Source organism: Protopterus annectens, chromosome 1.part2 (assembly GCF_019279795.1).
Source record: "Protopterus annectens isolate FY-2018-M chromosome 1.part2, PAN1.0, whole genome shotgun sequence".
Taxonomy (NCBI): domain Eukaryota; kingdom Metazoa; phylum Chordata; order Ceratodontiformes; family Protopteridae; genus Protopterus; species Protopterus annectens.
The window spans coordinates 363,465,406-363,490,445 of record NC_056727.1 but is presented as its reverse complement, the minus strand read 5'-3'; the positions used below and the strand labels follow the sequence as shown (position 1 = coordinate 363,490,445).

Here is a 25,040-nt window from a genome sequence, read left to right as displayed (position 1 = left end):
CACCCAATTGCTCCTTCTCCGACCCGCTACCCGGGTTCGGAACGCTCTGAGCCGAGCAGCCTTGGAGCCGGGGGGTGGGTCGGCGCCGACAGTACTTGGTACTTCGGATCTGACCCTGCCCTCGAGCCTGTCTGATCCGACCTCTCGGAGCCATGGTCCGGGCTTCGGGTCCGGGGGATTCAGTGTGCCTTCGGCTCCGTCCAGGTCGGAGCACACTGGTCCCTCGGATCAGACTGTCTCGGCTCTGGCTCCGATCCCTTCATCGGATCTGAGTTTGAGCCGACTTTCGGATCCATTGGAGAGTGGCTCTCCCTCGGCCTTCGATGTTGTGGAGAGGGCTCTGTTGAGAGCATCCGGACCCCCGGTCCTTGCATCTACTCCTCCCTGCACTCCCTCTCTGCTGGGTCAGGCTTCCATCACCTGGCCAAAGGGACAGTCTGCTTCGATGTCACAGATAGTTCCATTGGAAAAAGATGTTGCTGGCGAGGCCTCCTCGGACAGTCCCCCCGAGGAAGCTCCCTGCAAGCATAAGTGCAAAAGGAGGCAGTGGACTCCCCTGAGTCCTTAACCGAGGACACGAACTTGGAGGAAGGGGAAGGCTCCCCAAGATCACCCCCTGAGGATGTCTCCTTTGGAGACATCATGGAGATGCTGAGAATCAGAGGTGGGTGGTCTGCCCCTAAGTCTTCCTCTGAGTCCGTGTTTCTGGAGGCATTCGAGGCAGGCCCATCTACCTCTTGGGTGTCCCCTCCAGCCGACCCCCTGGTGGACCTCATTACCACCAGGGCGTGGAAGGATCCGGACACAGTGGAGCCAATACCGAAGCGACCGGATAGGATTCTTATCCCCCCCTCAGACCGATCACATTGGAGTAAGGGGCCCCCTGTAGATGCCATGTTGACGGCAGCAGCCACAAAGAGGGAATTGGCTCAGGAGAGTCCCTCAGTCCATCCACCGAGCAAAGAGTCCCGTTTGATGGATCGCTTAGGGAAGCAAGTCTTTAGTTCAGCGACCTTCTCAGTAAGGTCTCTGAACTATATGGCACATGTCATCAGGATGCAGCGGAATCTTATCAAAGAATACGCTGCATCCCCCCCTGAGTCCATGTCGGAAGAGGATAAACAATTGTACTCCACCCGAATGGCCACTCTGAGATCTATTTCAAACACCTCTATGCGGCTGTTGTCCCACGCCACAGAGGGAACCGCTAGAGCTAACGGAGCAGGCGTAGTCATGAGACGTCTGGCCTGGCTCCGTCATTGCGACTTTACGGAGCCTTTTAAAGCGTCCTTCGCGAACGCCCCTTTTGATGGTTCTGCCCTGTTTGGCAAAACAGTTCGCGAGACACTTGGCCAGAGCGAGAAGGACGGGAAGACGTCTGCCGTCGGAGTCTGCTTCTCTGCTCCCCAGCGGTCCTTTTCAAGGAACCAAAAGGGTCAGAAGAAGATGTGGTTCCGAAAATCGCAACATTCCCAACCAGCTCCGGACAACCAGTCCTACCGTGGCAGAGGTGGATAGGGAGGACGTTGCCCCAGGGGCAGAGGGGCTCCGAGAAACTTTGGGTCCAGAGAACCTTTCCCTGAGCGGCCCGCGCAGCAGCCCTGAGGGGTTGCCCGGCTGCTCCACTCTGGAGGCAGTTGGGGGGCATTTTTCGAAACACCTAGCGGCATGGGAGTCCATCACAACAGACCCCTGGGTGCTTCGCATCATATCCAGAGGGTACAAAATACCAATACCTCATGTCCCCCAATCCAAGAACCTCCCCAATGTACCACCCGATCAGAGGGAGTCCGCAGCCGCAGAAATACAGCAGCTGCTAAGAAAAAGAGCCATCCAGCCCGTCCCCCAAGACCAGCTTGGATTAGGGTTCTACTCCAGGTTCTTTTTGGTGCCAAAAAAGACGGGGGACCTGAGACCCATCCTAGACCTTTCCCGCTTGAACCTGTCTGCAACCAAGGAAAAATTCCGAATGGTCACTCTTCAATCTATCCTCCCCCTTTTGAGGGAAAACGATTGGATGTGCTCTATAGACCTCAAGGATGCGTATTACCACATCTTAATGGACAAACAATCCAGGAGGTTCCTTCGCTTCCAGCTGGGGGCCAGTCACTACCAGTTCAGGGTCCTTCCCTTTGGCCTCACCACAGCCCCCAGGGTGTTCACCAAAGTGTTAGTGATTGCGGCCAACCTGAGACTCCAGGGAATTCAGGTCTTTCCGTGCCTGGACAACTGGCTCCTGACCGCACCAACAAGGCATCTATTTTGCTCAGCCAGAGACTTCTTTCTCCATCTAGCCCCACAACTAGGCATTACTATCAATGTTGGCAAATCTCTACTGGCTCCGACGCAGATCATAGAATTCATAGGTGCCAGAATAGACACCAGAGATTTGCGAGCCTTCCTAACTCCCGAGAGAATCAGGAACCTACAACTTCATGTGCGGGCTATCCTTCATTCAGAGGCTTCACCAGCAGAATTGGTCCTGAGGGCACTAGGCTCGATGGCGGCAGCGATTACACTCTTTCCATGTGCCCGTTTGAACATGCTAGTACTGAAGTGGACTCTGTTAGTGCAATGGTCCTTCCTATCCCTTCCTCTCCACCATCCCATTGCTATCAGCAAGGCTTGCAGGAGGGCGCTACTATGGTGGCTCCAAGCATCGAACTTCCATACGGGCCGTCCCTTCTGCACCTCTCCCCCCATCGCCACGGTGACCACGGACGCTTCCCGCCTCTGGTGGGGGGGGGGCATTATTCAGGCAGGACAGTCCAAGGCACGTGGAACGATACAGAGACCTCCCTGCATATCAACGTTCTGGAGATGAGAGCGGTGCTGTTGGCGTTGCAAGCACTTCAGAGCTTCCTCCCCGCAGGAACGATTGCAATTCAGTCGGACAACATGTCAGTGGTCTGGTATATCATCAAACAGGGGGGAACCAGATCTTATCCTCTTTGCCGTGAAGCCATGAGAGTGTGGGAATGGGCGATCTCCGCCAACCGCTTTCTGATTGCAACACACATTCCGGGGAGGACCAACATCCTAGCGGACAAGCTCAGCCGCACCCTTCTTACCCCATACGAGTGGTCTCTCAATCCTCTAGTAGCGAAGCAGATATTCGCAACATGGGGGCAACCCTGCTGCGATCTTTTTGCATCTCCATGAAACACCAAATGCGACAATTTCTTCGCTCTAATCCCCCCTCCAGGGGAAACTCCAAGAGACGCTCTGGTGCATGCTTGGCCACCCGGTCTACTCTATGCCTATCCTCCTCTGCCAATGATGATGCAACTCTTACAGAAAGCCTCGCGGTTGGGGAGCAAGATGATTCTCATTGCCCCATTCTGGCCTCAACAAATTTGGTTCCCTTACCTGTGGTCTCACCTTGTGAATCTCACCCTTGGATTCTAGATCCCATTCCGGATCTCATCTCCCATCCGTTGGACTTGCCAACTCCAAACCTGGACAATCTGAAACTGACAGCTTGGTTGCTCCAGTTCCACTCCTAGTTTGGACTCCCGGTATCTCTTCACCAGTCAAAGCCATCCTCGTGGCAGCGCATAAGCCCTCCATCAGGAAAGTTTATCACAGTAAATGGAAACGTTTTTCCTTCTGGGTGGAGCACCGTGACCTAGATCCCTTTACGGCTCCTCTTCCATCCATTTTAGACTTCCTAACTGGACTCTTTCAGGAAGGCGCTAGTTGTTCAACTGTCAAAGTGCAATTGGCAGCCATATCTCATTATCATGTGGGACATGATACAGGGCCCTTGATGTCAGCCAAATTGTGTAAAACCTTTCTCAAGGGTACCTTTTTACTTAGACCCCCTGAAAAAGAAGTTGTACCCCCTTTACCTTTTTACTTAGACCCCCTGTAAAAGAAGTTGTACCTCCTTGGGATCTTTAGTTCTTCAAGCCTTGACTGCTCCACCCTTTGAACCCGCTGCTTCAGTGGATTTCAAATTCTTGTCATGGAAAACAGCATTCCTTGTAGCCATTACTTCAGCGGAAAGAGTGTCGGAACTTCAGGCTCTTTCTGTGAAGCCTCCATACCTGATTTTTCACCCAGATAGAGTGTATCTCAGGATCAATCCCTCCTTTCTTCCCAAGATAGCATCAGAAACCAACATAAATCAATCCATAAATTTACCGTTTTTTTCCCCTAAATATCAAAATAAGGGAGAGTACAAGCTGCACTCATTGGATGTTCATAGGCAGCTTCGTTTTTATACTCATAGGACAGCTGGCCATAGACAATCCGACCAGCTGTTCGTTTCCTTTGCCAAATTTAACTTGGGGAAAGCTCTCTCTAAAGTATCTTTATCTCGCTGGATTTCCCAATGTATCCTACTGGCTTATCAAGCCTCTGGTAGACCCGCACCAGAAGGAGTTCGTGCTCATTCCACCCGCTCCATTTCTACTTCTGCGGCTTTCAAGTCTAGAGTTCCTTTGGATGATATTTGTTCTGCAGCCACTTGGGCTTCATCTCATACCTTTATCAACCACTACAAGCTAGACCTGCTTTCTAGAGGGAGAGCATCCTTTGGCTCTGCGGTGCTTCGTAATATCCTTCCTTGATGGCCACCCAAGGTGCAGGTAGCTGGGGACTCTGTCCCACAGGTTGCTGACAAATGAACATCCTACTTCAGATTTAGAAGTTATGTACTCACCATAACGTTCCATCTGAGTAGGTAGTTCATTTGTCTGCAACCAGCCCCCCCCTCCTTTCCCCTGGCCTTCTTCGGATCTACTAGTAGTTGGATATCCTTTGTTGGCTATATATTGAGGGGCAAACTCGATCTGAGGTCATGGAGGGTTAGCAGGGGATTATGGGTGAAGGGAGGAGCTAGGAGCTCGGATCCATTAGCTTGAAACAAGTTGCCAGCTCGGATCTGATATCGGATCCGTAACCCACAGGTTGCAGACAAATGAACTACCTACTCAGATGGAACGTTATGGTGAATACATAACTTCTAATTTTGATTGAAGAGAGGCTGCTCATGGTACGGATGAGTGGTGAGAGTGATTTCCAATGGCGTGCAAGAGAGACTGACATTAAATGCTTGCCTGCTGGGTGTGCAGGTTTATATAGTTCAACTAGATTTTGGGAATTAGGTCTGAGAAGTCTATCAGACTGATGCATTTTAAAGGTGGAGACGAGTGGGACAGAGAGGGGCTAAAAATAAGTTTGTGTACTTGGACAAGTTGTGTATAAATGAGGAGATTGGGCAGCTCAAGCCAATTATGTTGATGTAGGGCAGTACAATGGTGGGATGTGGATCTGTGGCCAGTTGCAAATTTTGATATTTTATTGTACCAAGAGGAGAGTTTTGTTTTGAGGGAAGATTGTAGATTGGTGAGGATAGAGGCACCATATAGGAGGGATGGGATAAGATGTGTTAGCTAGGGTGAGTCTGGTGGAGGGAGAGACTGATTGATTGTGGTGGTAGAGCATGCCAATTTTTCTGATGTGTTTTTTTTTTTATGTTTATTTGTAAATGTTTATCAAACTGTAGCTGATCGTCAATGAGGACTTCTAGTAGTTTGGCATTGAGAGGAGTGTTTTGAATGATGATTGAGAATGAGTTTTTATCTAGGGTAATTGAGAATGAGTTTTTATCTAGGGTAGTGGTTTTGGAAGTGGTAAATTTCATGAGTTTAGCTTTGGTTGCATCGAATGCTAGATGATTGTCTAGCATCAGTTGTTCAGTGGAAGAGAAGGCATTTTGGGTTAGTTTAGTTAAAGTGGCGATAGAGGAGGTGGAGCAAATTATAGTAGGGTCGTCGGCGTATTGAATGAGGTTGGCATTGGGTATGGCTTGGTAGAAGTCATTTGAGTGTATTAAATAGAAGGGGGCCTAGAATTGAACTTTGGGGGGATGCTTGTGGGGGTCTTTAGGAAAGGGGAGGTGGCTTTTTTCCACCTGACTGCTTTCTTTGGTCCTTTTCCACTTGCTTCACAATAACTTCATACCTCTCTGGTACTTCTGCCAACCCCTAACCCCCCAATACTGAATGTTTCCGTTTTCTTCTATGAATGTTACATTCATTTTTATCCTTCTTCCTTTGCAGTTTGCCTTTACTTTCTGTTAACAGTATCCAGTAATCTGTTATTGGCTCCAATGAAATTTCCATATCCTTGTTTGTCTTTCCTATTAACAATATTAAAGATGTCATTGTCTTAACATACAGTGCTTCCCTGACTTCCTCCATCCAGCTTACAAAAGCAGTTCCTGTAGTAATCATTCATGAGTTAATTATACCTTGATTTAGTTATTGCAATTCTAAAAATGCTTCTAATTTGACATAACTCCAAAAATGTGTTTGTAATCTCTCTCTTTTTTTTTTTTTCACCTCTCTAGCAATTCGGACCATAACTTTCATTTATCTGGATTTTTGCCTCATACTTTTGGTCCATTCCTCAAAAAATGTGTGGCTTTCTGACAAATCATTATGCTTTCAAGTCCCTAATTGGTGACAAACGTTCGAGTTTCAGACTTCATATCAGTCAGAAAAATGCATGCTAATGCAAAGCATATTTAGAAGAAACTTAGAACCTTGCGAGATTAAACCTTTTATTTTATCCAAAAAGTAGTAATTAAAAACATTGATAACAATTAGCCCTTTTGCCCATTTTACATATTAGCTTCATGAACTTCATCATATAAAAACAGGTTAAAAACACTGGTTTAAATGCATCCCATTGATAAATCAAACATCAGCTTCAAAAATGACATCACCTGCCCCACCTCTTTTTTTAAAATATGCACTAAATTCTACTGTAAACGTTAATACCTTTTGAAATTTAAATTTATAAATACATAGCCAAATAACACTTCATTAAATTCAGTTGTACAAAAATGGACTATACGTAATCGATAAAACTTTTTAAAAAATATATAAATAAATGCTGAAAAATAAAAAATATATTTTTTTCCATGTATCAATGTATGGTCTTATCTGGCCAATGTCTTAATCCTTAATAGGCAATAGATGAAACAAAAGTTGTTTAATCCAGGCCAGCCATAGGCAGTTAGTATTATCTGCCACATAAGTTCCTTCTTTTCAAAAGAGAGTTTGCAATCTGTCCCATCCTAACTCTGTCAATTACTATATGTTTAAGAATATGACCAGAGAATTGATACATATGTAAAGCAGATGAACGCGCTAATAGTTATTGTATTTAATTACTACTTTTTGGATAAAATAAAAAGTTTCAGAAGGGGTTGTGATGGCGTATGTTTTTTTTTCGAGCTTTAACAAAGTGTTGTTTTCTTTGCCATTTAAAATGTTCTAAGTGTACAGGAGTAATAATTAAACTCTCTTCCTGACTTTAGGCCTTTGTCCCCCCCCACAATTATTTTTTGGCTTTGTCCAGATTTTGTGCTAAAAGGTTGAGAGGTATGATGTGGACTCTGACCTAGGAACATCTTTAGTTGTCCAGTGCACAAAAGTCTTTATGAAGGGATTTTTAGGCAAATATCAAACATTTCTTAGCTTTGGTTGCAATATTTGGACCCGTACATATCCGTCCCCCCACTGCTTGACTGTATGAGTTTTCTCAGTTTATTTTTGACGTCCTTAAATCTGTTTACCTATTACTCAAGCTCTCCATTCAAATAGAGTTCTGTATGTCATACTGAATAAACTTTTGATGTAATGTGATCCTATCTTGCCTACATTCTGTACTGATGGGTTCGGAGCCGATCCTCGGCTCCGACTCGGCACGCTATACTATAGAACAAAGTCTCTTATTGGCTGAGCTATCCCACATCCCAGGATGCACCACCACTGCTTCCCCAGATCTCGTTTGCCGCTTTACAGCAAAGACGTGGTCTCGGACTTGGCTGAGCTAAGTGCTTATTTCTTAAAAAATTTCTGTCAGGAATTTTTGGCTAATCTACCCAAAAGCTGTTTTAACAGCTATCGTTGTTGTGTGACTTGAGTTTGAGTTATTTTTGTGGTAAAATTTGTCTTTAATTTGAGGGAAAGGATCCCATTTAAGTTAGAGGGGCCTTGCCCTCGCGCGTGATTGCACTACTTAGTGTGAGTCTTGTCCTCATTCACATTTTCTTAATTTGAAAAAAGTTTCTTTTCTGTGGTAGTGATTGTGTGTCAACATGTCGAAAGAGCACAGACCATCTGGGTTCAAAAAATGCTCTAAATGCAGTTACAAAATGTCCATAACGGACGATCACTCTGTGTGTGTGTGTATTGTTTAGGCCCTAAACATCTTCAGGAGTCATGCAGCGTTTGTCACGCTTTTTCCTCCCGGGTCCTCCAAGAGAGGAAAAACAAATTGATTTTAAAAGGGCTTATTACCCCTTCTTTTGAGGAGGCTTTATCTTCTTCCTCTTCACCTTCTAAGAAAAAGAAATTGTTGGCTCCGACCAGCCCGTCGGAACCGGCCACAAAGAAATCTCGGCAGGCTTCTCCATCGGCTCCACGGACTTCGGAGCCGAGGGCGGAAAGGTCTGCCTCGATGCCTCCAGCCTCTACTCCTCTGGCTTCGGAGCCGACAGCTAGAGCTTCGAGAGGCGGGTCACCTTCATCGGCTCCACTATCTTTGGAGCCGATGAGAGTTGCCCGCTCAGACTCTTCCCCTTTGGCGCCGAAGTCCACTTCGGCTCCGAGGGAAATTGCAATGGTTGTGGAGCCTCCCTCGGCACCGATATTTATTGAGACTATTCGGAGCCGGTCCCCCAGTCCTTCAGAACCGGTGGAGAAGTCGACTCGAACTCGTTCAATCTCTTCTCGGTCTTCGCAAATGTCGGATTCGGACATAGCCAGGGTACTTCAAAGGCTGTTTCAGTCTCCAGTCTTCCAAAAGTTGGTTTCGGCTCCAGCCCAGTCTGCTCCGGAGCCGGTTGCCCACCCTGTTGTCTTAGTTCCTCCTCCAACAGCCTCGGCACCGTTGGAGTCGGTGCTGGTGGAGCCGGTGGAGGTTTTCGGGTCGGCTCCGACCCTTACTCCAACCCCGCCCTTCGGGTCGGAGTTCGGTACACGGACCTCCTCGGTCGGCCCCGGGGGTGACGCTTCGGGACCGATGTTTTCGGTTCCGAGCCTCCCTCTCGGTGCGTCGGCTGCGGGAGTGCCGTCTACTGTTGTGGCCTCGGGGGTCGGACCTTCCCAGGACTCTGGGGGTCCCGCCTTCAGGGCCATGAGGAGTGCTTTGGCCAAATCTTCTTTGGCCACCTCCACCGTCTCACCGGCACCTTCCCTTGGCACGGAGACTGGTTCCTTTGTAGTCCCTCTGTCTCAAGACAGCAGAGCCCTGGGGCCTGAGGTCACCCCCATCGGGGGTTCCCTCCTTCCTGAAGGTCCCTCCGAAGCATCTTCGGAGGAACCTCCAAGGAAGAGAGAGTGCAAGAGGAAGCACGTCGACTCCCCTGACGAGTCTCTCACCTCGGACACCGACCTCGATGATGCGGAGGGGTCCCCCAAGTCGTCCTCGGATGGTATCTCCTTTGCGGACATTTTGGAAATCCTGAAGCAACGAGGCGACTGGCAGTCCAAACCCCCTTCCGCTGAGGAGTCTGTATTCCTCAAGGCCTTCGGGCTCAGCCCTCCGCCTCCTGGGTGTCTCCGCCCTTCGATGAGCTTCTGGATTTGATCTCTCGAAGGGCGTGGGAACACCCGGATTCTGTGGAACCGTGCCAGCTCGCCTAATAAATTTCTTTCAGCCCCCGAAAAGGATTTTCTCCAAAGGTGTGGCTGTAGATGCCCTGGTGGTGGCATCTGCTACCCAACAAGATGTGGCAGAGGCTTCAACATCCGTCCATCCTCCTAATAAAGAGTCCAGGAGCATGGATCGGTACGGGAAGCGCACCCTTACTTCAGCAACCTTTACTTTAAGGTCTCTGAATTATCTGACGCACTTCACCAGACTTCAGAGGGATCTGGTCAAGGAACTTTCAGATACCCTCTCTGGTAACCTACCTGAGCAGTTGGCCCAGATGGTTAGCTCTCAGCTGGCTACCCTATCATTGTTATCGAACTCGTCCATGAGGCTCATTTCATATGCAGCCGAGGGGGCGAGCAGAGCGGCGGGAACAGGTGTTGCTGTATGGAGACAAGCCTGGCTTCGCCTGTGTCATTTTGCGGAAGCCTTCAAGTCTTCCTTTGCCGACGCTCCCTTCGATGGGTCCTCTCTGTTTGGACCCATGGTAAAGGACACCTTGACTCGCTGTGAACAAGAGGGTAAGAATTTGACTGCTGTAGGGGCACAGTTTTCCACTCCCTTCAGGCCTTATCCCAAGGCTAGAAGAGGGGGGGAAATGTGGTTCTGTAAATCTCAAAAGACTTACTCCTCACAGCAGGGCGATCCCCCTTCTAGAGGCAGAGGAGGGGGAAATTTTTCAGGAAGATGCCGTCCCAGAGGCGGCGGAGGCCCCCGCAACACTGGAGACCGCGAGTCCTTTCGTGGCTCCTCAACCTTCCAGCATCCCTGAAGGATTGCCCGACTGTAGACTCCGGAGCCAGTCGGGGGTCGTTTTTCGAAGCACCTAAAGGCCTAGGAGACTATCGCTCAGGACCGATGGGTGCTCCGAATCATCGCCGGAGGTTACACCATCCCCTTTTCTCAACCCCCCCCCCTCCATCCTGAAAAATCCCGGACCCGCCACCCAGTCAACGGGATCTTGCAGCCATCGAAATCTCAAAGCTGCTTCAAAAAGGAGTCATCCAACCGGTCCCCGCAGGCCAGACCGGATTAGGGACTTACTCAAGATTCTTTTTGGTGCCAAAAAAGACCGGGGACTTGAGGCCCATTTTGGATCTCAGCAAGCTAAATCGATCAGTCAAGAAGTCCAAGTTCCGGAAGGTCACCTTGCAATCCATTCTCCCGCGGCTGGAGAAAGGTGTTTGGATGTGCTCCATAGATCTCAAGGACGCCTATTATCACATCCTGATAGATCAGGCGTCCAGGAGACACTTGCGCTTCAGCCTGGGAGATGGTCATTTCCAGTTCCGTGCACTGCGTTTTGGTCTCACCACAGCCCCTAGGGTGTTCACCAAATGTTTGGCGGTGGTGACTGCTCACCTGAGAAGTCTAGGATTCCAGGTGTTTCCATACCTAGACGACTGGCTCCTAACTGCCACCTCCAGGCGTCTACTCTTACAAAACCTAGCAGCCACTATATCTCTAGGCAACTCCCTAGGAATCACCTTCAATTGGGCAAAGTCTGTGTTGCTGCCATCTCAGCGCATATGGTTTATCGGAGTAGAGATAGACTCAAAGCAAATGCGGGTCTATCTTCCTACAGAGAGGATAGAAACATTACAGTCTCAAGTTCGAGCCTTGCTCCTCAAACGCCGAGCCCCAGCCAGGATGGTCCTACAACTGTTAGGTTCCATGTCGGCCACTGTTCTCCTAGTCCCCTTGGCAAGGTTACATATGAGGATTCTCCAGTGGCTCCTGTCAGTCCAGTGGTCTTATCAGGATCTCCCTCTGTCACCTCATTCTGATCACAGAGACATGCAAACAGGACCTTCGTTGGTGGCTTCTTTCCTCCAACCTGGATCAGGGGCGACCCTTCGTTCCACCACCTCCAGTGGCCACATTGACTACGGACATCTCCCAGATGGGGTGGGGGGGACATTACCTGGGCAGGTCAGTCCAAGGCAAGTGGCATTCCAACGAGAGTCTCCTCCACATCAACATACGAGAAATGAGGGCGGTGCTTCTATCTCTGCAAGCACTACACGATTACCTCCCCCCGGGCATGATTGCCATTCAGTCCGACAACATGTCAGTAGTCTGGTACCTGAACAAGCAGGGAGGGACCAGATCCTACCCCCTTTGCAGAGAGGCCATGAAAGTATGGGATTGGGCGATTGCAACCAAACGTTTTCTGGTAGCAACGCACATTCCAGGGAGATCCATTGTGATAGCCGCAGACTGAGCAGAACTATTCTCTCCCCTCACGAGTGGTCTCTGAACGACAGAGTGGCAACTCAGATTTTCAGAAGATGGGGAACTCCTTGTTGCGACCTTTTCGCAACCCCCCCTCAACACGAAATGCCAACAGTTCTTCTCTCTCACCCCAGTTCCGGGGGAGATTCCCAAGGACGCCCTAGTCCAAGCTTGGCCGACCGGCCTGCTATACGCCTTTCCACCGGTTCCCCTTCTTCCCAAGGTGATCCAGAAGGCGATTCGCTTGGAGAGCAAAATGATTTTAGTTGCCCCATACTGGCCTCGTCAAGTCTGGTTTCCCTTTCTTCGGAAATATGCACTGGACGGTCCATGGTTCCTGGACCAAGTTCCGGATCTCTCGACCCATCAGTCGGGACAGCTTCATCAGTCCCTCCACTCGTTGAGGTTAACAGCTTGGCTCCTCCTCTTCCGACCATAGTCAGAAACCATGCTTTGGACCCGGAAGTCATACATATCTTGTCCTCGGCCCACAAGACTTCTACTAAGAAAATGTATAACAGCAAATGGAAGAGATTTGCTATTTGGGCCCAACTCTGGGGATTCGATCCCATAACTGTCCCAGTGTCAGAGGTTCTGAAGTTTTTAGCTTCTCTGTTCAATCAAGGTTCTTCGGTCTCTACCATCAAGGTTCAATTGGCAGCTATTTCCAATTTTCCTGAGAGCATAGAACCACCTTGGATGAGCAACAAGTTGTGTAAAGCCTTCATGAAAGGTGCGGGGCTGCTACGGCCCCCGATATCTCATCCTGCTCCACCGTCATCCTGCTCCACCGTGGGACCTTAATGTGGTGTTAGGTGCTTTGACCTCTTCCCCCTTTGAACCGGCGGCAACTTGTGACTTGAAATTTCTTTCTTGGAAGACTGCTTTATTAGTTGCAATTACATCAGCCAGAAGAGTTTCGGAACTTCAAGCCCCATGTGTCAAACCACCATACCTGGTTTTTCACAAGGATAGAGTATCCCTCAGACCGAATCCATCCTTTGTTCCTAAGGTTTGTTCTAGTTTTTGTCTGCAACAGTCATTGGAACTTCCAGTTTTCTTTCCAAAGTACTCAAACAGAGCGGAATACATCTTTCACACCTTGGATGTTCACAGACAATTGCGCTTCTATTTGGATAGGACGCACCAAACACGGAAAACAGATCAGTTGTTTGTGTCCTTTTTGGACAATAAATTGGGCAAAGCCGTCACTAAAGTCACTATTGCCAAGTGGATCAGAGAGAGCTTACAACTACAGTGAAAGCTCATTCTACCAGGGCTATGGCTACTTCGGCAGCTTTTCATTCTAAGCTTGCCATTAGTGGCATTTGTGCTGCGGCTACGTGGTCTTCTCTTCACACCTTCATTTCTCATTACGAATTGGACGTGGCATCTCAGAGGCGAGCTTCCTTCGGTTCCACAGTTCTCAGGAGTGTTTTCCAGTGAGCCACCCAGGAATCAGGTGCTAGGGACGCTGTCCCATCAGTACAGAATGTAGGCGAGATAGGATCACATTACATCTCTTAGTTATGTACTTACCATAGCTTTAGATGTATGGGATCCATCTCGCCTACATTCCTAATAACCCACCCTCCTTCCCCCTGCCTTGGAGATCAGAAGAGATCGGACGGTTCGAGTTCAGCTGTTTCATCTTGAAACACCTGGCAATATTATATCAACAGTCTGTGTGTGTGCATGTGTGCGGACAAACAAGATCTGGGGAAGCAGTGGTGGTGCATCCTGGGATGTGGGATAGCTCAGCCAATAAGAGACTTCGTTCTATAGTATAGCGTGCCGAAAATGGCAATAGTTGTTTTGGTTTATTAAAAAAAATTGCTGGTTATTCTAATCTCTAGTCCTTTTTCTGATGAAAGAGAAAACTTTTGGGATGTGTGTCCTACTGATTCCTGCCACAGAAATGCTTTGCTGAAGAAAGTGGCAAGGGTTGCATTGTATCACTCTCCTGGGAAACCGTCCACCTTAGCTTTTGTTCCTCCATCAGAAAGGAGGAGAGCCCTTCCTGGACTGTATATCCAACTTTGAGATTGAGGAAGAGCTGTCATGCTGAAGTTCTTTACTCTCCTCTAGCTCTGTATACATAAGTAGGAGTTCCTTTTATCTAGCTGTTTTCCATTTGGTGTTTTTGTTAGGGATGTCCTCAGCTTAATCAGGTAGCATTTGAAATGGGGCACCACATAACCATGTTGGACACTAACAAGAGATATTTAGAATGCAGCGCTTAGAGAAGCCGAGGCCACAACTATCCCTTTGGTCTTTTATACTTGAAAATACCCTTAAAATGCTTCCTTAGAGCTACTTTGTCAAGTCCCATCCCCCAGGAAGCCGTACATTATACTGCAGGGATGAGGAAAAATGTAAATACCTCTTAAGTACGTGCAACCAATCCTGATGTGATTGCATTTGATGCTACTAAAAAAAAAAACAGGTCAAGTCCAGGCAAAAATGTGCATCGAAACACAGTGTAATGTTTTGCATCACTGTGAGAGAAAAAAGTACAGGTTCTAATGGCAGATGTGCTTGATAAAACACTGAAACTGAAGCTGCAGAGACCATTTTGAATTGCAATAAAAGTCTGTGTGTGCATAATGAAATGTGGATAATGCCACTAATGTGTGTGCCAGGAGAATGCCTACAGCTATACAGTTAGAAGTCATGCCTGCTTTAGGAGTTAGACTCCCCCCCCCCCCTTTCAGTCTATATTCATGAAGATGCAGGTAAAAAGGGAAAAAAAACATGAAAATGGGGAAAGTTATTTCACTCTCTAATGCTAAAATATATTGGGAGCCATCTTTCTGAGCAAGGGTTCTTTTGCAGGAAGCGATTCAAATCAGAGCAGTTCAAACAGAAAAGACCTTTGAAAAAAGATAGTAGAGAGAGAGACAAAATGTGAGGGTACAGATCAGTGTATAACAATAGATGTAACGAATATTACAACAGTGAAATGGAAGGACAATAGGGATCTCCTGCCAAGGGTGGCCCGATGTCTGGCCAGTATACCAAAGCCGTTAGGTTACTGTAAGGTATGCCGTACATCACACATACTCCTCACGTAGCATAGGGCATAAAGGTGATGTCCAGATGTACCATCCTTGGAACTTTTTTGCTTCCAGTATGAATGCCATCTCTTGATAGTCATTCTAAACGCTTGTTCCATTGCTGGTTCACCAAGCCATTTCAGATAAGTGCCCATTTGGGGTTTTTTGATCTTGTCTTTTTCTTTTTGTTTTGTTGCTTGTGGGGTTTCATGTCATCAAAGAGGGGTAAGTGCCAGTGTGTGAGAGAGATTCCCCACAAAGACTGTTTATTTTGTCTAAGTGCTTCCAAATGACCATCCGTCCTGTTCAATTTTGTCAGGCTTTTGTTCCTAGGACACTCCATATTCTGCTTTCTTCCTTGGTCTTGTCTTTGGAGAGTCAACATCTTAAGCTTTTAGATTATGACAACAGATGCCCATGAAGGCCAAGAAATCTAGGTCTGATTCTTCTGCTGTGCAGCCTTTGCCGGATGCCTCTCCCGAGGCAGGTGAAAGCCCAGAGGATTGCATGGCTCTGCTATTTGAGTCTTCTGCCTTGACCATCTTGGAAGCCAACATGGTTCCAATCTCTTGCATGTCCTTGGAGGCCTTGCAGACATCCACTTTGGACATTAAGGGGGAACCACAGCTGACTTTGTTTTGAGGGGCCTAGGGGTGTTCCTCAGATTTTGGTCAGGGAGGAAGTTCTGACTATTATTGAATGATGTCCAAGGTCTGGTGCCTTCTATGATTTATAAGGCAGATGTCCCTTTGAAGAAAAAGCAAAAGACTAAGCATATTTCTCCAGCTCCTAAGGACCCACAGAGTGAATGGAAGAATTTCATTCAGAGGGTGTTTTATGCTTTGGCTTTGAAACATGGGGTCTCTGTTTCAGCCCTCCCTTGTTCCTCCATTCCCCTTAAAAGACCCCCAGGGAACAGGATTCCTCTGAGGAGGATGTGGATTCTGATGAGGAATCCACTGGTTATTCATCTTAGATTTCCTGTCCTTTAGACTATGGATCTGAGGAAGTGGAATTTACTAGTCCTGACACTCCTTTCAAATTTCTTTTTGGGACACAATCTCCAAAATGATGGTGTTTTTGTTGCTGAAAAGATGTTATTGAAGTTTCATAAAACAGGAATCTGAATTATTGTTACACCTGAATTATTGTTGCATAAGAAGTTAAACCTGTCTTATTGGTTAACAACATGTATAACGATATAAAAAACATTAAACTTATGATACAAACAATTTACATAGGAGCTTAAGTTAAGAAAAACAGTAAAAATGAAACACACAAAAAAAGTCTTCAAAGTATAATATGAAATCATACAGCAGACAAGTCTAGTGTTTCAACCACCTTTTGCTAAGAGATAGATATAATAAGATATAATCCTTTCTGTTCTTTTCCTGATCAGTCAACACAGGACTTCTGAAGTCCTTAAAAGTTGGAGATGTTTCATTCTACTAGTTGGTTGTAACTGTCTTGTATGCATTGACTAAAAGATTCCAAAGAAGTGAAGACTTTGCTCTGGGTACACATTGTGGAGTAGGAGCATTAAACAGAATTAATGATTTAGACAACTGAAACTTATCATTAAAAACTGTTTGTAAAAAGTAGTTAACTTTGTCCCAAAATACTTTAAGCACTTGACAATTAAAAAACATGTATTGTTAGTTTGCCTTCAATTTTGCTTTACACCTCCAACAATCTATTTTTTGTTTAAACATTAATCCTAACCTATGAGGTTTCTAAGACCTATGGAGAAATTTCCATGCAAATAACTTCCATTGGATTGATAAGAATGTATCCTTAGGAGAAACAAGTATCCATCTTTTTTCATTATCATCAGGAGCTCTACTGATTTGTAGTAAACTCTCTTTATAATATGTTTTCATGTTTTTAACTATTAAATTTTAGTTAAGTAGCCTTTTCCCCAAACAGCATGGTTTATTAAATAAACAAATATATTCAATAAATTTAGGGACCTTTTTATCTAATGGTTGGTCTCAAAAGCCTTTGACACAGTCTCTCACCCCATCCTCCTCCTCTCCAAACTCGCTCAACTCAACCTCTCCTCAGCAACTATCTCCTGGTTCAATAGCTACCTCACAAACGGGCTGCAATCGGTAAAATGACTCTCTGCTCTTCCCCCTTTTCTCTCCACCAAAATGGGTGTCCCTCAAGGCTCTGTTTTAGGCCCCCTTCTTTTTAACTACCCAACTTCAGACATCCTGTTCTCAGTCTTCCCTCATACAGTACTCAGATGATTCCATCATCATTTCTATCGCTGATAGCTCCACCTGACCTGCTAACCCTGACAGAAACATCTTGCAACCTCACTGAAACATGGCTTACAAACAACCAACTCCTACTAAACTCTAAAAAGACAAAACTTCTCTTCCTCCCCAAATCCCTTTAACATCTTAAATTCTCATTCACCATCTCTTCCCTCAACAACACTATGATCATAGTTAAATCCCACACTAAACTGCTTGGAGTGATAGTGGACGATCAACTAAAATTTGACCTTCATGTACGTAACTGCATCAAGAAAACCCACAAAAAGCTTGGCTTACTCTATAGAAACAAAAGGTTCCTCACACCCAACTCCAGGATCTAACTAGCCCAAACTTACCTTCTCCCCAACCTCTTTACGGCTCTCAGATTTTAACCAACTTACAGTCCTCACTACTTTCCAAACTTGAAACCACCTACAACAAAGATGCAAGATTTGCAGCTAATTTGCCCTCAAGATCACATCACTGTCTCACTCTCCAGACACTCAGCTGGCTAGAGTTTCTTAACCAACTTTTATTTACCCAACTTCTCATTATCCATACTATTTTGAATAAGCCCTCCTCTTACCCTAGCATTTCCTCACTTGTCTCCCTACCTCAATCCGTCAGAATCTCTGATCAATGTTTTACAAATTCACAAACCTAAAAAAATCTATTGGACAGAATCTGTACAGCTACTTCCCTGCTCTTGCATTGAACGAGCTTCCCATGACACTTAGTAATATTTCCCACATCCAAATTCAAGAAATATTTCCCACATCCAAATTCAAGAAAACTCTCAAAAGGTACCTTAATAGCGCATGGATTTGCCTCTGTAATCATCCCACGAGTCCACCCCTTTCTCTACCACTATCCTCTCTCTTCCTCCCTTCCCTACTACCATAACTCACTTAACAACTGTTCTGTATTTACAGTTACCTTCTGAAGATAACCTAATGTGTAATGTAAATTCATTCAAATGTTTTATTTCTTTGCTATGTTTTTCTTCAATGATATAATGCCTCTTACTATATTGTACTGTAGAGCTTTATCTACATTTGCGTAATTGTTTTGTTGTATTAAATTTTTTATAATTTTTCTTGCTTATTTGTACTGTGGAGCTTTTCTCCCCGGGCCTCCAATGAAAAAGGGCTTTTATTCAGATGGACTATCCCAGTTAACAAATGTCAAATAAATAAATAAATTCTAATTTATAATATATTGCCTTAAGTACTGTATTGGTAACCATGTACTACTATCTAGATCAAAGTTATGCACAACTTGTTCCATTGTTAGAAGTTTTACTAGTATGTAACAACTAATGCTGAAACACTATTTCCTTTTTCTTGAGAGCTTTAATTGTGGCCACATCAGTATAGAGATACAATCCTTAGTACAGGCTGTGGGATATAACAAAAAGACCATGCTTTAATATTTAGATAATCATTGAATAGTTTTAATGTTTCAGCTATAAATGCAAAACTTGTATGTTTCTTTTTATCAAAGTCTATGTATCCTTGCACTATCCTGAATAAATTATTGGATATCAAATCTGTATATTACTGTGACACTGAGTGGTTTGATTGCAACCAATTGTTTTCATGGATTTGTTTCAGTCTGGCTTTAGTAAGAGGTGTTCAAAGATAAGGTCTTTATAGCAGATAAGGCATAAATCTCTATATTAGGTAGATTTATACCCCGTTTCCCAGTCATTCAGGTGATTATGAATAGCTATTCTGCGTCTACTGTTAAACCATAGACTGTTTAACATCAACTTGCTAAACTGTTTTACATATTTAGAAGGGGAATAGAAAATGCTTGCATACAATATAATTTCAGAAAGATGATCACTTTGTCTATAATCTCTCCTCCATTGTAAAGAACTTATTCCATTTTTGTATTAGACATTTTATACAATTTAAAATATTGTAGTTGAGATGGTGTCTCACTTGGGCCTTTAGATAAAACCCCTAAATATTTAATTTTATTATCAGAAACAAGATATTGAGAGAATTTATTATTTAAATTAATTTTGTTGAGTTCAATAACAACAATTTTGCTTTTCCATTGAATTTAAGTCCAGAGACTGAAAATGTTCAGTTGACTTCAGTAAAGCATTTAATGAGCTAACATTGTCATTTAGAGTACATACGATGTCATCAGCAAAGAGCTGAACCTTCATTTCGAGGTTATTCCCAATCCGTAAACTTTTAATGCTTGAATTCTTTCTAATGTAGTATGCAAAGGGCTCTATAACTAAAGCAAACAAAAGAGGAGATAAAGGGCATCTTTGCTTTGCATGTTTAGTAATTGACATAGATTTAGAGAGACATGACCCAATCTTGACAAATGCTGAAGATTTCTCATAAAGTGATTTAATTAACTGAATAAACGAGAGAAACCATATTTTCTAAAGCTATCAATAAAAATAGTTCCAGTCAACTGAATTGAAGGCATTGTTTGTCTAGACTCACTAGGGCCATGCTCCTCTTTGTAAGATTTACATGATCAGTTAGAGCACATATTCTTTTAATGCTGCCTTAAGGGTTTCTGTTCTTAATAAAATCTGTTTGATCTTAATCTATTAATAAAGGAAGCGACTGCTTAATTCTGTCTGCATGAGTTGTCATGAACAGTGTATAATCAGTGTTCAGAAGAGATATTGGTCTGTAAGAGGAGCATTCAGCAGCACTTCTTTCAGATTTCAAAATAGGTGATATTACTGTATACTTCCAAGACCGAGATATAGCTATACCATCCTTTAAGTTAAACACATTTAACATCAAAACTAAAGCTTCCTTGGACAGAGGTTTAAACATTTCTGGTATAATATCTATCCCAGGTGCTTTATTAAGCTTTAATGTATTGATTTGTGATTGAACTTCAGACATTGCTCATCAATTAACTTAATATGCTGATCCTTTAACTTAATTTTTAAATTTGTCTGAAGAAAAGCAATTATATATTGCGGTTCTAGTTCAACACTTTGAAGGTTAATATTATGGTAGTCTGTTTTAAATGCCTCTGATACTCCCTCCATATCTGACACTTTCTTCTTAGTACCTGGTATATATACTTCCTTTATACAATGTGATTTTATTATCTTTTTAGTTCTATTGGCCATTCTCTTCTGATTTCTTGGATTCATTGTCTAAGAAACAAAGCTGATCTTTTCTAATTCAGTCATAGTTTTGTGATGTAATAGTTCTAAATATTTTTTTATTTTTAACTTCCAGTTTCTAAGTTAGATGATTCATCCTGTTTTGAATGTTAAGTTTTAACTCTTCAGTACTTGTTTGCAACTCCAGTTCTTTATTCCCTTTTTCTTATTAATGTACCGGTTTAAAACTTTCCCATATAAATAAGACTTCAGTGAGTCCCATACATATCTCTCTGAGGTGACTCCAGTTTTTTTGTATTTCCCTGATATGAAGTTCCTTAAAATCTTAAACTTGTTGTGTAAGATGGTATTCTAGCGATAGGAGCCATTTGTCTTGCATCTACATCTGAGTCAAATGTAAGTGCATTGTGGTCTGAAAGGGGACATGAAATGACCTTAACCTTGCCAAGCTTTATACTTAATACTCTTGGTATGTATACTCTATCAGTTCTTGAATGACAACCATGCCTGGTATGTATACTCTATCAGTTCTTGAATGACAACCATGCCTATGTGAAGAAAATGTATAAATAAGTGAATCTGGTTCAGCATATTAATTTATGTCAGCTAGATTAAACATGTTAGTGAATTCAGTCAATGCGTTTGAAGTAGCTGTTTTTTGTGTGTGTTTATAGTGCTAGTGTCACTACCATCCATTATGCAATTAGTCTGCAGCTAGCATTATATTTCCTTTTGAGTATTCTATGTCTTCTATCTGTTTAACTACCTTGACTCCTGGTCCAGGGATCCATTAAAGATTCACTAAGGTGTATATTCTCCCATTCAATTCTAAAGTAACCAAACAAAACATTCCTGAACTATCTTGATAAGTTTAGGTATTACTGTAGAGTTCTTCCATAAAATCATTACGCCTCTTGTCTTTAGTTTATGATATAATTACTAATACTAAATTTAAGTCTGCTTATAAAAGGTGCGTCTCCTGCAAAAATATAAGTTGTCGATTAAAAATTAAGCATTTAATCAAACTTCTTATAACTATTTAAACCATTTACATTAACAAAGATGTATTCATAACCAAATTATAATGTAGAGGATTTCCAGGTATACATAAGTGGCATAATCGGAGAGGAAAGGAAAAAAGTAAGAAACATATATCCATGTAGATAGAATGATTTAACTACTCGTGCTAGAAGAATATTATTAATATACTTAGGCATCCCGAAAAAGAAAAAGATGAAACCTTAAATGTTGAACTAAAAACACACTGTACAATCTGTGGGGATAAAAGGAACCGCCACACTTGAATTGCCAAGTCATCCAAGTGCACTCTATAAAACCCTTGCCAACCTGTCCCCAGGGCTGACTGTCTGTCTAATAACATTATATGCTAAGAAAAGGCAGGCAATTATTACTAGTAGTTATCTAATTAAGTGATGTGTACAGAAAAACGATCTGCCTACAATAAAAGTAATGTACTTCATAAACTTAAATTGCATAAACTTAAATTGCAGTGACTATAATGAACATGTTTAGTATCTCACAGGTATCGCTGTTAACTTTTAAAAAGGTTAAAAAAAATAGCTGCCTTAACGTTCTTTTTACTGTTCATATTAAAAGCCAAAAAAGAAGTAGGTCTATTATGAATAAATAAATTAAACATAAAGTAGCTCATAAATAAGTTTAAATAGGCTTGCAAAACCATTTTAAGTTTGTATCACTTTAAATAGCCAGACAGCTAGTGCAGCTAGCTTGCTAGCCAGTGTGCTTGTGTCATTCCTGACATTCTTAGTTTAATTTTGAACAAACCACACTTTTGTGAAGGGATTTAGATCATGGAACCACTCAAGCTCGTGGGAAAAGCTTCAAAAAAAGGGAATTGAGGAGTTTTAACACAAGACCTTGGCAGAAACCAAGAACGAAGTTAAGTAAACACTTTTGAAAACTTCAGAATTAGGGCTCAAGCTTGCAGTAATCCCTTTCACATAACTGTTGCTCATATAGCATTACAAAGCACTTAAACACTTTAATTTTATGCATTGAGTATATGATTTATGCAGTTAAAGAAGTAAAACCATTTTAACTAGAGATTTAAATATATATGCTTGCAGTGTATTATTCATTTTATAACCTGTGTAACAATTACTTTGTAATAGATACATTTGAATAATTTTAAACTCAAAACTTGCCCCCACGACCTACAGACACACAAGCACTCTGAGACTGTTAGAGTACATTAACACATCTACGTTTAGTAAATCGCAATACTGTGAATTAAGATTATTGATGAGACACTATGTATATTACTTTTAATAGACCGTGCTAAAGGTTAAATATTTTTGTTGAATGCATTTAATGATGACTGATTTAACAAAAGTAAATGAACCCAAGCGAAAAGAAAGAGAATACAAAGTATTTTACCTTTTTTCCTTGTGATTTATGAGAAGTGTAAATTCTTTTTGGTGAGTTTGAATGTGTAACAGATAATATGAATAAGAAAAAAAGGACATTAGGTAAAAAGTTATTTATCTTTTAGTTTTTTCTTTCTCTTGTCAACTGCTTTCCAGTTTTTCTCCCTTGACGCTTAAGTAAGGAAAATGAGTAATCCATTTCTTCTGTTTGATCTAAAATATTGTTAGATATGAAGCAGCTGAGTACAGTGTGTCAAACTTTTTGGTGCCATCTGGAAAGAATATTTTAACTCTTGCGGGGAGCAAGAGATGAAATTTAAGATGTTTCTTTTTAAGTTCCTTAATTAGTGGTAAACATTCCTTTATTCTTGTAATCACTGCAGATGAGTAATCATTATCAAATTTTATAATATCATTAAACTTAATTGGAGAGTTAGCCCATGCTGTTTTTAATACCAGTTCCTTGTCTTAAGAAGAGAGAAAGCATACAACAATAGATCTTGGATTAGAGTTTGCCTTATTAGAAAATGAGGAAGTTGCCAACAACATGTGAGCCCTCTCTATGCAAAAAGAGAGGAACTCCTATAGATTTAAGATGCTAGGTAGCCAAGATGTGAGGAAGTTTATCATGTTGTCTCCCTCTGCTTTTTCTGGCAAGCCATAAATACGTAGATTGTTCCTTCTTGATCTGTTCTCTAGATCATCAATTTTACTGAGAAAAAAAGTACTTTGCTTTAAAAGATGCTCCACAAGAAGCTCTTGTTCAATTACTCTACCCTCCAGGTAATTTAGGGAGTCTTCCCTACCGGCAATCTGGGATTTGTGCTATAAAGTCATTTCTTTCAACAGTTCCATTTGTTTAGTGCTCTCTTCATTGAAAGTTTCCAGATTACTGTCCATTGTTATCTATTTTTATGGATAAATCCTTTATTGTGGTTGTGACGCCTGTGCCCTGGCCCAGCAATCAAGGAGCCTCAATCCTCGCCACTAACACCAGAGAGGGTGTCTCATATGAGAGGAAAGGATAACAGATACACACAGTAAAATGCAATTTCCCTTAAGAGCACACAGAGATCACAGTTAGTCCAGGGCTGGTCGCTCCCTTTGTCCCCAGTAAGACTCTCCACTGGCACAGCTATAGGGTCGGGATCTTAGCCTTGCTGGCAAGCTAAAACCTCCAGTACCCTCTCTGTCCAACCAGTGCTTTGTGTCCCTGCCCAAGTAGCTGACACACACAGACACACTTTGAGATAAGTATTTATACAACTTCACAGACAGTCCTGGGAAAGGCTGACACAGATTCTCCAGCTGTACCCCTATACCCAGACTATATGGTAGTAATTACTGCCACCACCAAAGGCCCTTAAAAGGGTGTCCAGTTATTACTGTGCAATATTAATATCCAGTAGTAGTGTAACTTAAGCAATCAAGGCTTGTGGGAAGGGCTTAGTCCAGGATCATTTATAAGCATGCAGTGTACTCTAGAGCTTAAATTATCTCTACATAAACCAGCCACAGTTAAAAGGTTTTAAAATATTTAATAGTAAATACTAAAAACGCTAGACAATGGTACTATATCACAGTGCCATTCAAAAATTCAGAGATCACACAAACTTAAAATAATTCAGTAGTACAGTTCTAACATAGCTTGCTGCAAGAAAACATACTTCTAAAATAACTTACTTAAGACAACAGGCAGTGCTATAGGTTGGATATCAAGACAAATAATCTCTGGTTCTCACTGTTTAAATTGAAACTGCAGTTCTGCCAAACATTAAATCATCTTTTACACCTTCCTGGTTCCCAGGCCACACAAACTGCATTTACATTCTTTTACACTTAGAGCAGTAAAGGACATTCCATATGTAAACTCTACCAATTATTCCTTAAGTTAAAACAATAGAAAGAATGTGCTCAGCTAGCCTCTTCAGCACTACTATCTAGATCAAAGGACAGATTTGAAATAATTTTAACTTCAAAAGAAAGATTTAAAATGCTTGACGTAGTTTTCCTTACAGCAGATGGCAATATTGCCACATTGTTGAAACAGCATTTTACATTTAAGACACAAGCCTGTATTTTACATTTATAGTCACAAATGACAGAATTATGTATCAAATTCTATTTGACTAGGCTGGCAGCCTTCACCCTTCTCTACCAGTCTTCACAGTGGTAAGCAAGGCTTACAGTTTTTTCTTCATAGATTGGTCCTGTACACTGCCTTTGGAGTAACTCCTCTTGAGGAAATATCAGTGTCCCCTTTGAGAAGATTCTGACAGAAAAA

At 43.0% G+C, this 25,040-nt stretch overlaps 1 protein-coding gene across 1 annotated transcript in view; it reads left to right on the top strand.

Moving 5' to 3' along the window:
• TRMT6 (tRNA methyltransferase 6 non-catalytic subunit) overlaps positions 1-25,040 on the top strand; it is a 742,618-nt gene that overhangs the window by 189,334 nt on the left and 528,244 nt on the right. The window contains exon 5 of the mRNA XM_044056438.1: positions 12,258-12,297. Within this exon, the coding sequence (XP_043912373.1) occupies positions 12,258-12,297 (40 nt within the window). The remainder of the gene's footprint in view (positions 1-12,257; positions 12,298-25,040) is intronic.